The sequence below is a fragment of the Corylus avellana genome, chromosome ca3 (assembly GCF_901000735.1).
Source record: "Corylus avellana chromosome ca3, CavTom2PMs-1.0".
Classification (NCBI taxonomy): Eukaryota; Viridiplantae; Streptophyta; class Magnoliopsida; order Fagales; family Betulaceae; genus Corylus; species Corylus avellana.
The window spans coordinates 34,223,524-34,236,245 of NC_081543.1; the positions used below are offsets into that span (position 1 = coordinate 34,223,524).

The 12,722-nt window shown below is 34.3% G+C and overlaps 1 protein-coding gene across 2 annotated transcripts; it reads right to left on the bottom strand.

Annotated features, from left to right (window-relative positions):
• Positions 1-814: 814 nt before the first annotated feature.
• On the bottom strand, positions 815-8,996 carry LOC132175466 (probable hexosyltransferase MUCI70). Of its 2 annotated transcripts, XM_059587419.1 has the most exons (10): positions 8,809-8,996; positions 7,922-8,272; positions 7,166-7,567; positions 6,771-6,984; positions 6,503-6,612; positions 6,218-6,417; positions 5,368-5,471; positions 2,432-2,619; positions 2,092-2,291; positions 815-1,271 (listed from the first exon to the last, which is right to left on the bottom strand). In XM_059587419.1, the coding sequence occupies exons 2-10, from the start codon at positions 8,181-8,183 to the stop codon at positions 1,065-1,067; spliced, it is 1,887 nt and encodes a 628-aa protein (XP_059443402.1). In that variant the 5' UTR covers positions 8,184-8,272; positions 8,809-8,996; the 3' UTR covers positions 815-1,064. The 2 variants fall into 2 exon arrangements, with proteins under 2 accessions (XP_059443402.1, XP_059443404.1); XM_059587421.1 differs by having other exon boundaries at positions 7,166-7,507; positions 7,922-8,995.
• Positions 8,997-12,722: the final 3,726 nt, after the last annotated feature.

Sequence of the window (12,722 nt, forward strand, 5' to 3'; positions counted from 1 at the left end):
TTGCAAATTAGATTATCTTTTATAATATCTTTGACATGAAATTGCAAACTAGATTGTCAACAAAATCTGCTGAGAGTCCGTCCATTTGATGATATTTTCTTCTTAAAGTGCACATTGGAAGGAGACAAAGAAAGCTAAAAACAAATGCGATCCTGTGTTGAGACTTATCCTCTAATTGAAAAGATCTTTTCCAAATTCAGATTTGCTTTGAACTTTTCAAATATTACTTTTTTTTTCTTTTCTTTTAATTTTAAAATTGGTTTGATATCCTTTGATCTGTAATCGATGGACGCAAAGCAATAATGGGATAGTTTATCATATATACTAGCTGTATTGTTTTGGTCTGTACACCAAACCAGTGACAATTGACAACGATCTTACAACCTATATCTTATTATTATTATTATATGCTACAAATTGAGATCTCTAAAGAGGACACCATCATTGTGAAGTCTACCCTACAGCTGTTAGGGATGGATGGTTCTTCTTTTGAGAATGACAGTAAAAGATAATAAAAAATAAAACAAGCTTTTTTTTTAAGAAAGGGAAAAAAAAAAAAAAAAAAAGGCGCAAAGCGCACACATGTTAGAGGTACCCAAGTTGTGTCACATTATTTAAAATTTTTAAATGACGTGACACTATATACACAACTTTTGTTTCAAAAGACCGAAATCTCCCCCATGGTCAAGGATATACAATAGGGTAAGGGCATATGTATCCAGAATAGAAAATGAAGACTGATAAAAGAGGTGAATCTTGGAAACAATAGCATTTCACCTCTGGGAAAACAAGAGTGTGAAAGACGTGAGAAAAGGGCAGCAACTTGTATGAAACTTATTTGGAGAATAAGGTATTTACAACAAAAATGGATAGTTATCAACATCTTTTGCAACAAAAATTTGAGACTTTTTTTGTCCTTCGGACCATATCCTGCATGCATCTAACCACATTTTCCTAACCCATGATGTATAATTTGAATCAAAGAAAAAGAAAAGGAAAAACAAAAAGATCACATTTTCTTTAGCCAAAAAAAAAAAAAAAAAAAGGAAATATGAAAAATGGAACTAGAATGGATTGTTGTCTCTACTACCCGCAACAACTTTACGATGACGCTTCTGACCGGATTTCTTATCTCCTCTTCGCCTGTTACTCTTCTTCACAGGAGACTTTACACTTGGATTATTACTGGGCAAAGCAGGCGGATAACGGATTATCGGAGCAACTGGAGTTACTGGAGGAGACAACTGCTCCAATAAATCTCTATGGTATGCCTGTATATCAAAAAATTCAGACTGAGCATATACCAAAAAAATAAAATAAAAATCTGTGGCATATCTTTTTTTACAAGACAAAGAGACTTCTTATTCATACACATATTGAAAATACGCTCTCTCAAGAAAGAAAACAAGACAGATGCAAAGTGTTCACCGAGCCATTTGACATCCCAGTTTTCTGCACTTCACATAGAATATTAAACAGGCCTATTTTGTTATTCAAATGTTGTTAACATGTTTTTACAGACACTAGGTTGCAATAAAAGACCTTTCAACCTTCCCACCATCTTCTGGGGAAGACAAATTCCTCCAATGGATGCACTCCTGGAGATAGATACTTAACCTTCAAATGCTAAAAATCCAAAAGAATGGCTCAAATTATATAAAATATAGAAGGGGTAAAGAAAACCTTCTCCACCCTGACAAATATTTTTCACTAGACTCCCTTCATATAGGACCCAACCGCATCTTCTATATGCAAGAAGCCCTTGCCCTATAAGAGGCATTTGACTCCCCATTGATTGGAAACCGCGGAAGAAAACATATAGGACTAGCATTCTCTAGGGAAGGAAAGGGGAAAAAATGAAAAAAATTGAGTGACCTAATGGCATGTTCTCATGCAAACTAAGCCACTTGAAGAAAAGTGGAACAGGTCAATGTGTTAACAGGCTGTCCGACTCTTTATCCGAGTAAACTAGAATTACATCTTAGGTTAAAATAGGCTTCTGTTAGAAAACAAACAAAAATAATATTTACAGTTAGATGCTCGGAATATATATATATATATATATATATATGACAAAATGCAAACACTAACCTGTATCACAAAGTTACGCCTTTCGCAGTCCAAAAACATATTGATGTTCCAACTAACTTTTGACATCATTTTGTCCCTCACTGTGGAAAAGCTTAACTGATCCCTGGGAGTAAAACGATCAACTTCATTGAACCATAGACAGGTAAATAGATTTGTGATGGGAGTGTGCTCCTTTACGATGACACAACCTTCAGGCACATCTGCAGAACTCATTCATAAAGCAATATACTTAATTTTGAGAAATACATACAGCCAACATATGCAAACATAAACATAACAGACCTAACTGCACAAATATGTATAAATGTTGCAAACATGTATGCATGAATCATGCACCTACCACTAGTTATAGGAAGCTTAGCCAAAGAATATGGTGTTAAACCCTCCCTTCTATAAAACTCAATCTGGTAATCAATGGAGGCGTTGTCGTATTTCCCAGCAGCTTTGTTAGCTTCAGCCTCGTCATACACATCAAAGCGTTTATAGTGTCTTGAGATGGCAAGATTAGCATTTTCGCGCCACAAGAACCTGAACAATGTATTTAGGAATTGAACCATCTATGTTAAAAAAATAATTATATCATTTCCTGAAAAGTTCAGATAATCATGTCCCTGCCTCCCATTGTATGAACATCAATGCCACAGATGCTTAAAAATAAAGCAGGTAATCAAGAGGATATACAATTAGATAACTTGCATCAGTTACCATTATTGACGGTTACAATTTACCCATACAAAAAGATCTCAAAATGTAATATATCGAAATTATAAATGTTGAAGCAAAATAAAACTAGTGAACAGGTAAATATGCAATTATGCCCCTTGGGTCAATGAACATTCTTGGAAACATAAATATGTTGCCAAGTCTCTGATGTCTTACCCTGCATAATACAGGAGAGATCTTCCTAAGCTCAAAAATTATATATAATTGATGACATACAGCAAGACATATGCAAACAAAACTAAGGTCTGCCACAGTACGTAAGAATATTGATGACAATTCCTGGTGCGCCTAGGCACTGGCTAGATCAGGGTCGGGATGCCAGTTCCGACTTCTGACCGTCATCAAGTCGGAAGTTGATTTTGGCTTCCAAAGCTGATCTGCAACCCCAATCTTCCGAGCCAAGCCAACCCTGACAACGTTGGGGCAGAAGTCGGTTTGGAAATTGGTGGCCACTAGAGAGAGAGAGTGAGTGTGTTCCAGTGTATTCTTCTTCTTTCTTCTTCTCCTGACAATCCTATTCCAACTTCCAACCCAACATCAATCGGAAATCTAAAATGGATTCCAAACCCCAAGCCAACCCCAGTTGGAAGCCGACTGATCAGGTCAGCTCGGGTCATAATTTTGGAAGCAAAGGGATTTGAGTACCCCTCATTCCTGGCAATTGTCTACTTAGAGAAGCACAACATCAAGAAAAGTAGATAAATCATTGTTTAGTAATAGAAATCATCTGTATACTAACACTACTTCAGGCCAGGGTCGGTTAGATGATGAGGCCATTAAGGTGGTTGCCTAAGGCCCCTTAAAAATAGCTTTTTTAACTAATGATATATTGGTACATGGAAAAAAATAAAAGTTAATTAATTTACAAAGAAGAGAGAAAAGGTTCCAATTTGAGAAATTACTTCTTTTTTTTATAAAGTTGACTTAACCTATAATATGATATAATTATAGAAAGCAATTTTTAAATATCTACCTCTCTATGAGCCATAACATAAGAGTATTATTAGCAACCTCACTAAATTTTATTCACCAAAATAATCAAAAGTACATTTTTCTCTATTTAACTACTCATTTTTTTAAAGCACCCTCAACAGTCTTACTATTTTAGCAATTCACTTTCACTATTCCATTTAAATATTCTTTTTCAAAGATTTGTTTATTATTTCTTTAACTATTAAAAGAGGAGAAGAAACATAAAAGAGAAAGGAGGAGAGAAACTATTTTTTTTATTTAATTGGTGAGTAAATAGTACTCACTATAATAGTGAGTACTGTTCACTCACCATTTATTTTGGGTTAAAATGGAGAGGCTAAAAATTGAAGATTTTAGACACTTTCACCAAATTGCCTCACTAAAATAACAAAAAAATAGTTTTGGTGAGGCTACAAAGAATGCTCGAAGAGTATTAACTCTACTCCTTTTTTAAATTCTTTTTTCTGCTCTTTTCTTTGACGATTTCTAGTCACCCACTCTATTAATCCCTCATCTCACCCTTTACTCATCTCCCATTTATCTTTATTCACAAAATCTACATATTCTCTCATATATTCTCTTTACATATCTACTATTACTTTACTTTCCTTTTCTCTTTTTTTTTTTAACTAGTTGATTAAGTAATAATATTTTTTGGGGATTCCACACACACCATTGATTTTAGTTGAAAATAGATTAAAAGATCTTATTCCTTATTTAAAAAATTATAAATATAATAGATTTACATTTGCCGTGATTTCATCTAAAGATATTACAATTGAAATGAAAATAGAACCTATATTTCATGGAAAATATATAATTCATATAACAAAACTTGATGAAAATATTGGTTATGAGACAACGCAATCATTAAAATATTAGTAGTGATTATTTCATATCCATAGTAGATTAAGCTATTTCTTAATACAAAGGAGGTTCAAAAATTTATAATATATGGATGTCTTTGATTTCGTATTTAATTTTATAGATGGTGATAGTTTGAAAATTGTTGTCTTAATCTAAAAAACTTTCTAAAACATGACATGTATTCCGATATTAATGATCTAGATTTGCTTTTATTATTAAAAAATTAAAAGAAGTTCTGCAAAAAAAAAATTAATACTCCAATTAAATAAGTGAACTACATACAAAAATAAAATTAAATAAATAAATCTTTTCCAAATGTATGTTATAGAATATTATTGACAGTAGCCTTAATGGTTGCCTCAGAAAAAAGATAAGCTTTTTAAACCTAAAATTAATAAAATCCTATTTAGAATCAACTATGTTACAAGAAATATTAAATGAATTAAATATAATATTTGCTAAAATGATATATTAACAAAATTTAAATCCAAATATTTGCTTGGTAATTTTGCATCTCACACAGTGAGAAGAATCATTCTTAAATAAAATTATGCTATATTTGATACAAAATTTTATTATATTATTATTTCAAATTTTAAAAAGCCTCATGTAAACATCTCGCCTCAAGCCTTGATTTATATTAAGCTACCCATGTTTCAAGCTTCCACATAACATGAGCATGAGAGGCTAACACAAATAGAAGATGGGATGTACCTCTCAAGAATTTGATATGGATCCACAACAAGCTGGAGCTTTCCATCAATCCATATAGAATACCGGACATTGGGGAAGATCCTATGCAACAGAAGCTTTGGAATCTGTCACAAGTGCATACAGGGTCAACAACATCTAACACTTAAGGACTTAAATAAGTTTCCTTATCACAAAATTTTCCCATAAAAGATTGCTGGGCCACCTAACATCAAAAACAAAGTTCACGTCATCTGAGAGCATGTATACCACCGCAGAAAAAAGGAGGCAAGCTTGAAATAACCATACAAGTCATTTGCCTCCATGCATTTATGTATCTGATCCAGATGAGAAAATACCAATAATAAGATATCTCAGGCAATCTCTCTACTTTAAAGTACATCATTGTCCAATGTTGGAAATAACTTATCCAAGCACTTGCTTCTATGCATTGTATCCGATCCAGACTGGAAAATACTAATCTCAGTCAAGCTCTCTACTTTGATCAATATTTACAAAATAGGTAATCACTTTTATCACTGTCAATATATTCAGATTTACGAAGTAAAGGCAAAACAAAGATATAATGATCGCTAAATTGCATGCATCTGCTTGTGCATTTATAAAGATACATGAAAACTATTACATGGAAAACAAAGGTGTACTTCCGCATTTTCTACTTTACCCTTGACTATAAATGGATTAATTGAAGTCGTTCATATCACAATCACCTATCTCCAAATGTGGGTACAATATAATATCCTCCATAGAGGAAAAATGGAAATAAAAATAAAAAAAACACATAATTGATGTGAGCTACAAATGGCAGAATCAAAAGTAAGAAATAAATCTACTAAAAATAAAGCAAACAGACCTTTCCGTTACGTCTTGGATCAGTGTATGGAATATTATGAACAACAATAGTTCTCCATAACCCAACCTTCTTACTGCTGTCCAAGACACTGGAATTCTTCATATAAGCTTCTGTCTCTTCATCAATAAACATATAAAAAGGAATATTTTTCCTTGCTGCTTCACTAATGTTCCTGGGCTGTTGGATAACGTCATAGTTTCCTAGCAAAGGAGCAATCATGAGGAACAGCAAATCATATGTATAAAATTAAGCAAGTATTAACAGAGTGTCTTATGCTAAAAGTACCAAATATGGCTGATGCAACAATAACATCATGGAACTCCTCCAACTCCATAAGGTCAGCTTCATCGATATCAAATCCACTCTGGTAACCAGGTTTACTTCCTTTAACAAATCTGATAAAAAGAATTTGCACCAGAAGAAAAAGGACAGAAAATGAGATTCATTCAGATGAAACAATAAAAATAAAAAAGCCAAAATTTCTTACAGGCCATTGTGGACAATGAAGATGACATCTAAGTAAAATGAACCAAAGAACAAAACCTAAACCTACCCACAGTGCACCGCCATTGACTCTTTTATATCAAAAGAGTCATTCCTCTGCTTTAGAGAAGGATATCCACCGAAGTCAGAGCCTCCATGAGTCTCAGTTTTGATAGGATTATCATCATGAGCATATGTCAAATTACGAAGCACCGGTGATATTGATGGGGAGCTAGGCATACTAGCTATAGCCTGCTCCACAGGGAGGTAACATACTGGGCATGCTGAAAAAGAAAATGTGAAAGAATAAAATCAACAGAATTTTACCAAAACAAACATTGATGTGGACAGTAGTTGATAAATTCATGTTAAGATGCTAAAGACTTATTTTAACATCAAAATTACAAGTGAGTGGATGCGAAAATTATGTTAATAATAATATTTCAAATAAAAACTCAAACTTACGACGTGGTCCAATCCTTTTACTATTGGCTGGTGGTGGAGGAGGAAATACAAACTTTCCACACAGATGGCCTGATGAAAGGGAAGACCCTGTAACATTTGTAGCTCTTGCAGCAGCAGTAGTAGTAGTAGTAGGAGGAGGAGGAGGAGGAGGAAGAGGTGGAGGAGGAGGAGGAGGAGGAGGGGGAGGAGATGGGGCTCCACTCTGATCGCTTTCTTGCAAAGAGATCTGTCTAGAATAATTGTTATCACCAAGATTATCTTCTACTCCTGATGGATTTGAAGACACAGGATGATTTGACAGATAGGGATTCATGCTTCCGATATGTGAAGTGCTGTTCGATTCTGGTACATCATCATTCAAAAACAAAAACATGAAGCACACGGGATTTTCAAGTAGAGCAGCTAACAAGAAAAACAAGTAAATAATTAGTGCAACGACAATCCTAAAATAGAGGGTTAACTAGTCATAACAATAGCAAGTATGCCTCAAATAATCCAGCTTCAACTTCACAATAAAAAGATGAAGAGAAGTCAACTCTATCAGGTCATAATCTTGTATCAATAAACTGAATTTTTTTTAAAAAAAAAAAAATGACAGTGGCTCCCAACTATGTTGTATGTATTCCCTGCTTTATTTTCAACAAACTGGGGAGAACTAGAACTAATAAGTGCCTAAGCATAATCACCAGTGACAATAATTCCAGTTCTGCATAACATGACTGTCAAGAAAAAAGGAATGGGGATAGAAAAACAAACCTTTATTAACCATAAAGGAACCGAACACAAAAACCAAAAGAGCAAGGACAACCAAGAGGAGCATTGCAACCCTCCTCCGACCGGCATATCGGCAAATTAAGAGGAGAACCCTTTCCTTCTCTCTTGAACTAGAAAAAAGCATCTTCGTAGGCTTTCGCACAAGTATTGGTGTTGCCTGAGCAGCCGGCAAGAAGCCATTCTGTACCTGTTGTTGCAGTGATCCATAACTCCCCGTACGTAAACCCAATGACCCTCCAGTCATTGTACCTCCAAACCCACAAGCTTGGGATTCATCTCCTTTCTACTCTACAAATATCTCTCATGCACAAAACCCGAGATTGTCTTCCAGAGCTGATTTCCAAAATGCCGCAATCAGCGCCAAGTTTAGCCCACCAATTCAATAAATCTCCAGTGTATGACCTCACATTCACAAACCCACAATTCTTTTTCAAATATACGTTCAAAAGCACCAAGCCACCTTTAAATCAAACCCAAACTCACTGAACCCACAATTCCTTCTCGATGCTAAATTTCAAAAAATGCAATTAAAACTCCCCAAGCCTTAATCCCAATGCACAAGCCCAACACGAAATCAACCCCAAAAACTCAGACCCTCTTCTCAGTTTCCACTAAACTTTAAGATATACGATCTCAAAGACTAGTGATTCAATTAAAAAAAAAAAAAAAAACCCGACCAACGGGACAATTCAAGTTTATATCAAAAATAACTTGCAAATCCCAAAATGGGATCCAATAAGAATCAGAATCCAGAACTTCTAAGAATTACGAATCTATCCAAAATAATCGAAGGCTCACGGATCACTGCCTGAACAAAAACTGAAAAAATCCAATAATGTGAGGCAGAGATTGAGACTAAAAAGGCTTACCTCTATGCCAATCGGCTCCAAATTTCAAACCCAATTCAAAATCCTAGATTTTTCTGAACTGGGTTTTCATCTTGTAATCAAATTCTAGGGTTTCGGTGAGGAAATTTGTTTGACATACTCTTTCTTCTGCGGGATTAGCTTTCGCGGTTCTCTCTCTCTCTCTCTGAAAAATCCACGTCTCATATTTAATATTTTCTGATAGAAAAATACATTTACCCTATTTACAAAATATTTCCAAACTTTTAATTTCTCCAATGTATTTCCCAAACTTTCATTCACATTGCAATGTTTTTTTTGGGGGAGAAAAAAAAATTTTGGTTAAAATTTCCTTGAGAACAAATAAATAATATTTTTATCCTGAATTTTTTTTTTTTCTGAATTTGTTTGTTATTTGTTCATTTTTATCTAACATGTTATTTAAATATTTATTCTATTATCATAATAGAATTTTTAATTAACATAAGTTGGGTACTTTACATCTAATTCATAGAAATTAGCACTACGTCATGTCACCACGTACAAAATATTTGTAGTATTGAATTTCTTGATATTCTTTTATGATTTCATATTTATTTATATACAGTTTTATTAATTAAAAAAAAAAAAAAAAAAGATTGGTGTGAAGTTACATAAAAAAAGGAATAATCGTATTCATCATGATTGACTGTATTAAAATATTAATTTAAATAATTAAATTAGTTTTTTTTTAAAAATAATTTTAGACTTATAAAATAATTTAATTTGTGATTTAATAATATAGAATGAAATATATATAGTGTTGACTTGACCCAAAACTAATGAGCATGGAATATGATGAAATCAATGTGTATTGAGATAATCGTGAATCTTGGTCATTTAGGTGGTGGAGGAATTGATTAGGAGTTGTTTAATGATTAATTTAAGAGCTTTGTGGGAGTTGACGTGGCATCCACGGGACTTTTTTGGGAATTTGAGCATGCCAAGGGATGGTCGCGGTCGGTTGGGCATTACTATGGAATGACAAAATGATGGGCGATTTGTGGGGTTTTCAAAAAAAAATTATTATTATTATTAATTAATTAATTATTATTATTATTATTTTTTAACATCTCCACACAATATAAAAAAAAGGAGAAAAATAATTCGATTTAGTAATTTTCGCTTTATGAGGTATGATCTCTAACCGATTGAGCTACCCCTTATAAACGATTTATGGGTTTATGTGTGTTGGGTATTGGATATTGTTAGAACGTTTTTCAATCTAATAGTTTTTGATTAGTGGTTTTTCGAGGCGTCAATTTTTTTTTTTTTTTGAGGCGTCATTGATCTTTAGTCTTCGCACTCCTGGAAGACAATAACCAATTTAGATAACTCGCTGATGGGGTGCTGGCGGGTCTCACTCCAATGCCTAAGTCAATCTCTGAGAGAAAAGTATGCCAAATGCCCAGTAATTGAATTTAGGATTTATATCTAGTATATAAGCTTATTCATAGGATAGGATTAGGTCTTCTACTTTGACTTGTCCTATAAGTGTTGAGAGTTGTAGCCCATTATTCTTTTGGTGGGCTGGTATTAGTTTTGAGGCTCATAATGTATATGGTGGGTTAATAGAGTAGAATTATTCTCAACAAGTATGAGGTCGTATTGATGTGAGTAACAACATTGGGTTTTTGAGTTGTCTATCTCATCTTCAAAAATGTCTAGTGGAGGCATGGGCTTTAGAGCGCTCCATTGTTTTAATAAAGTTCTCTTGGCCAAGCAATGCTGGAGGTTATGGGAATGTCCTAACAGTCTCACGGCAAGAATAATGAAATCGAAATACTATCCGAGGTCCACAGTTCTTGAGGCACAAGTATGGAATAAACCCTATTTTGCATGAAGGAGTATACGGAGAACATGCAACATTGTGAAGGAGGAATTGATTTGGAGGGTCGGAAATGGGGAGAGTGTGCAAATATGGGGGGGATAAATGATTGCCAATATTCCCGTCTACTTTTATGATACAATCACCTCAGCAGGGGCTCCCAAGCGATCCCGTGTGCGAGACCTCATTGACACAGATACAAAATGGTGGAAAATGGCTTTACTCCGGGAGCTGTTTAGTGAGGAAGAACGACAAGTAATCCAAAAAATTCCCATTAGCCTTACTAACTAACCTGATGTTCAGATATGGTGGGGGACGGTGAAGGGCCATTTTTCGGTTAATAGTGCTTACCGCATGATAAAAGAAAAGGAAAACAGTTTTCAAGCTGGGTGTTCGGCAAGAGTGGGGGAAAAGTCCTTTGTGGAAGGAGATTTGGGAGTTGAATATTCAAAATGTGGGTAAGAATTTTATGTGAAGGGCCTGTAATAACCTTTTACCTATAAAAGACAATTTAGTTAGAAGAAAAATCATCCAAGACCCATTGTGTCCCATCTGTGGGAGAGAAGCTGAGACACCTGTTCACATTTTGTGAGAATGCTCTTCGGTCATGAATGTGTGGGGTGTAAGTTTAAGGATCTTCCAGAAAATGGCAAGCTCGGGGGAAAATTTCCTCAACTTGGCTGAAGGGTGCATGAAGGAAACCCACAAAGGGTTGGCTCAAAGTTAACTGTAACGCAACTCTCGATCAACAAGGAGGAGGTCTTGGAATTGGCATTGCTGTCCGGGACGAACAGGGAAGGGTTTGTGCAACAAGGAGTTTCTCGAAGGGTTGTTTGGAACCAAGTGCTGTTGAAGTGGTGACAACGTATTTTGGGGTATCCTTATATGTCAAGCTATGGGTGTCCAAAATATTTTCCTGGAAAGTGATGCAAAGGTGGTCATTGATGCTTTGGTGTCAACAATACAAAATGGGAGTAGGTATGGTCATATTGTAGAAGATACACTAGTGGTACTCAATTTTTTTTTCCCAATGTCAGTGTGGTCATTAGAGATGCAAATAGGGATGCCCATTGGCCATTGTCTAGCAAAAAAAGCCACAAAACATGTCATTGATAGAACCTAGTGGGATAATAACCCGGGCGTATCGCAGATATTGTAAGACTTGAGCAATCCGCGTGGTCTTGATTTTATTAATGAGAAGTTTGAGATATTGATTAAAAAAATAATAATAATGAAAACAAGCATTTTTTCTTTTATTGGATCGCTATTAATTAATAGTTTAAAGTGAGAAATAAAGCAAATGTGTAAGAAATAATATTTGTATTAAATCGCTATTCACATGAGCACTAGGCAGAAAAATATAATTTCACTTTGCCCTCTCTTTTATTAAATTAAATTGCTATTTATGTGTGCACTATGTAGAAAAGAACATTACCATCTCACATACATCGTGTAAAAAAGAAAATGCGTAAGAATTAATATTTTTAATATATTATCTCTTATTTCATGTATATAAATATATTTTATAATCTACACAGAGCCTATTTTTATACAAATATTTGAATTAAATAAAATATTAAATATTTTATTATAAACATCCTAATCTTGATTTAGTCTTGTATGTGATCTATTGTGATGCTATACATATTAATTAATCACACTACAATTTGTTCATTATTGGAAGTGAAAAAATGCACTAAAAAGTTAAAATGTGAAGAGGGAAATGGAATTATAGAGAGAAAAAAATAGTTAAAATGTATGTTCTTTTGCTGTAATTTTCTTTCCACTTGTCAAACATTTTGGTATTTGTAATTTAGCATGTTGTCAAGCTGTAAAGTGAAAAATTTGCTGAGATGAAGATGTTAAGTGAATGGCTCGCACCGTTAGGTTTGATTAGTCTGCTGATCCATTTCCACGTGTCCAAACAACTTGAAAAAACAGAAACTCTCGTTTGTCGGGGCTTTCACATGCATGTGTCCGAAGGAATTTGAGAGAAATAGTTCTCATTAACAGAGGCTTTTGCTTGTGTCTTTACAACTCACAATATAAGTCATGAAACCCTAAGGATATC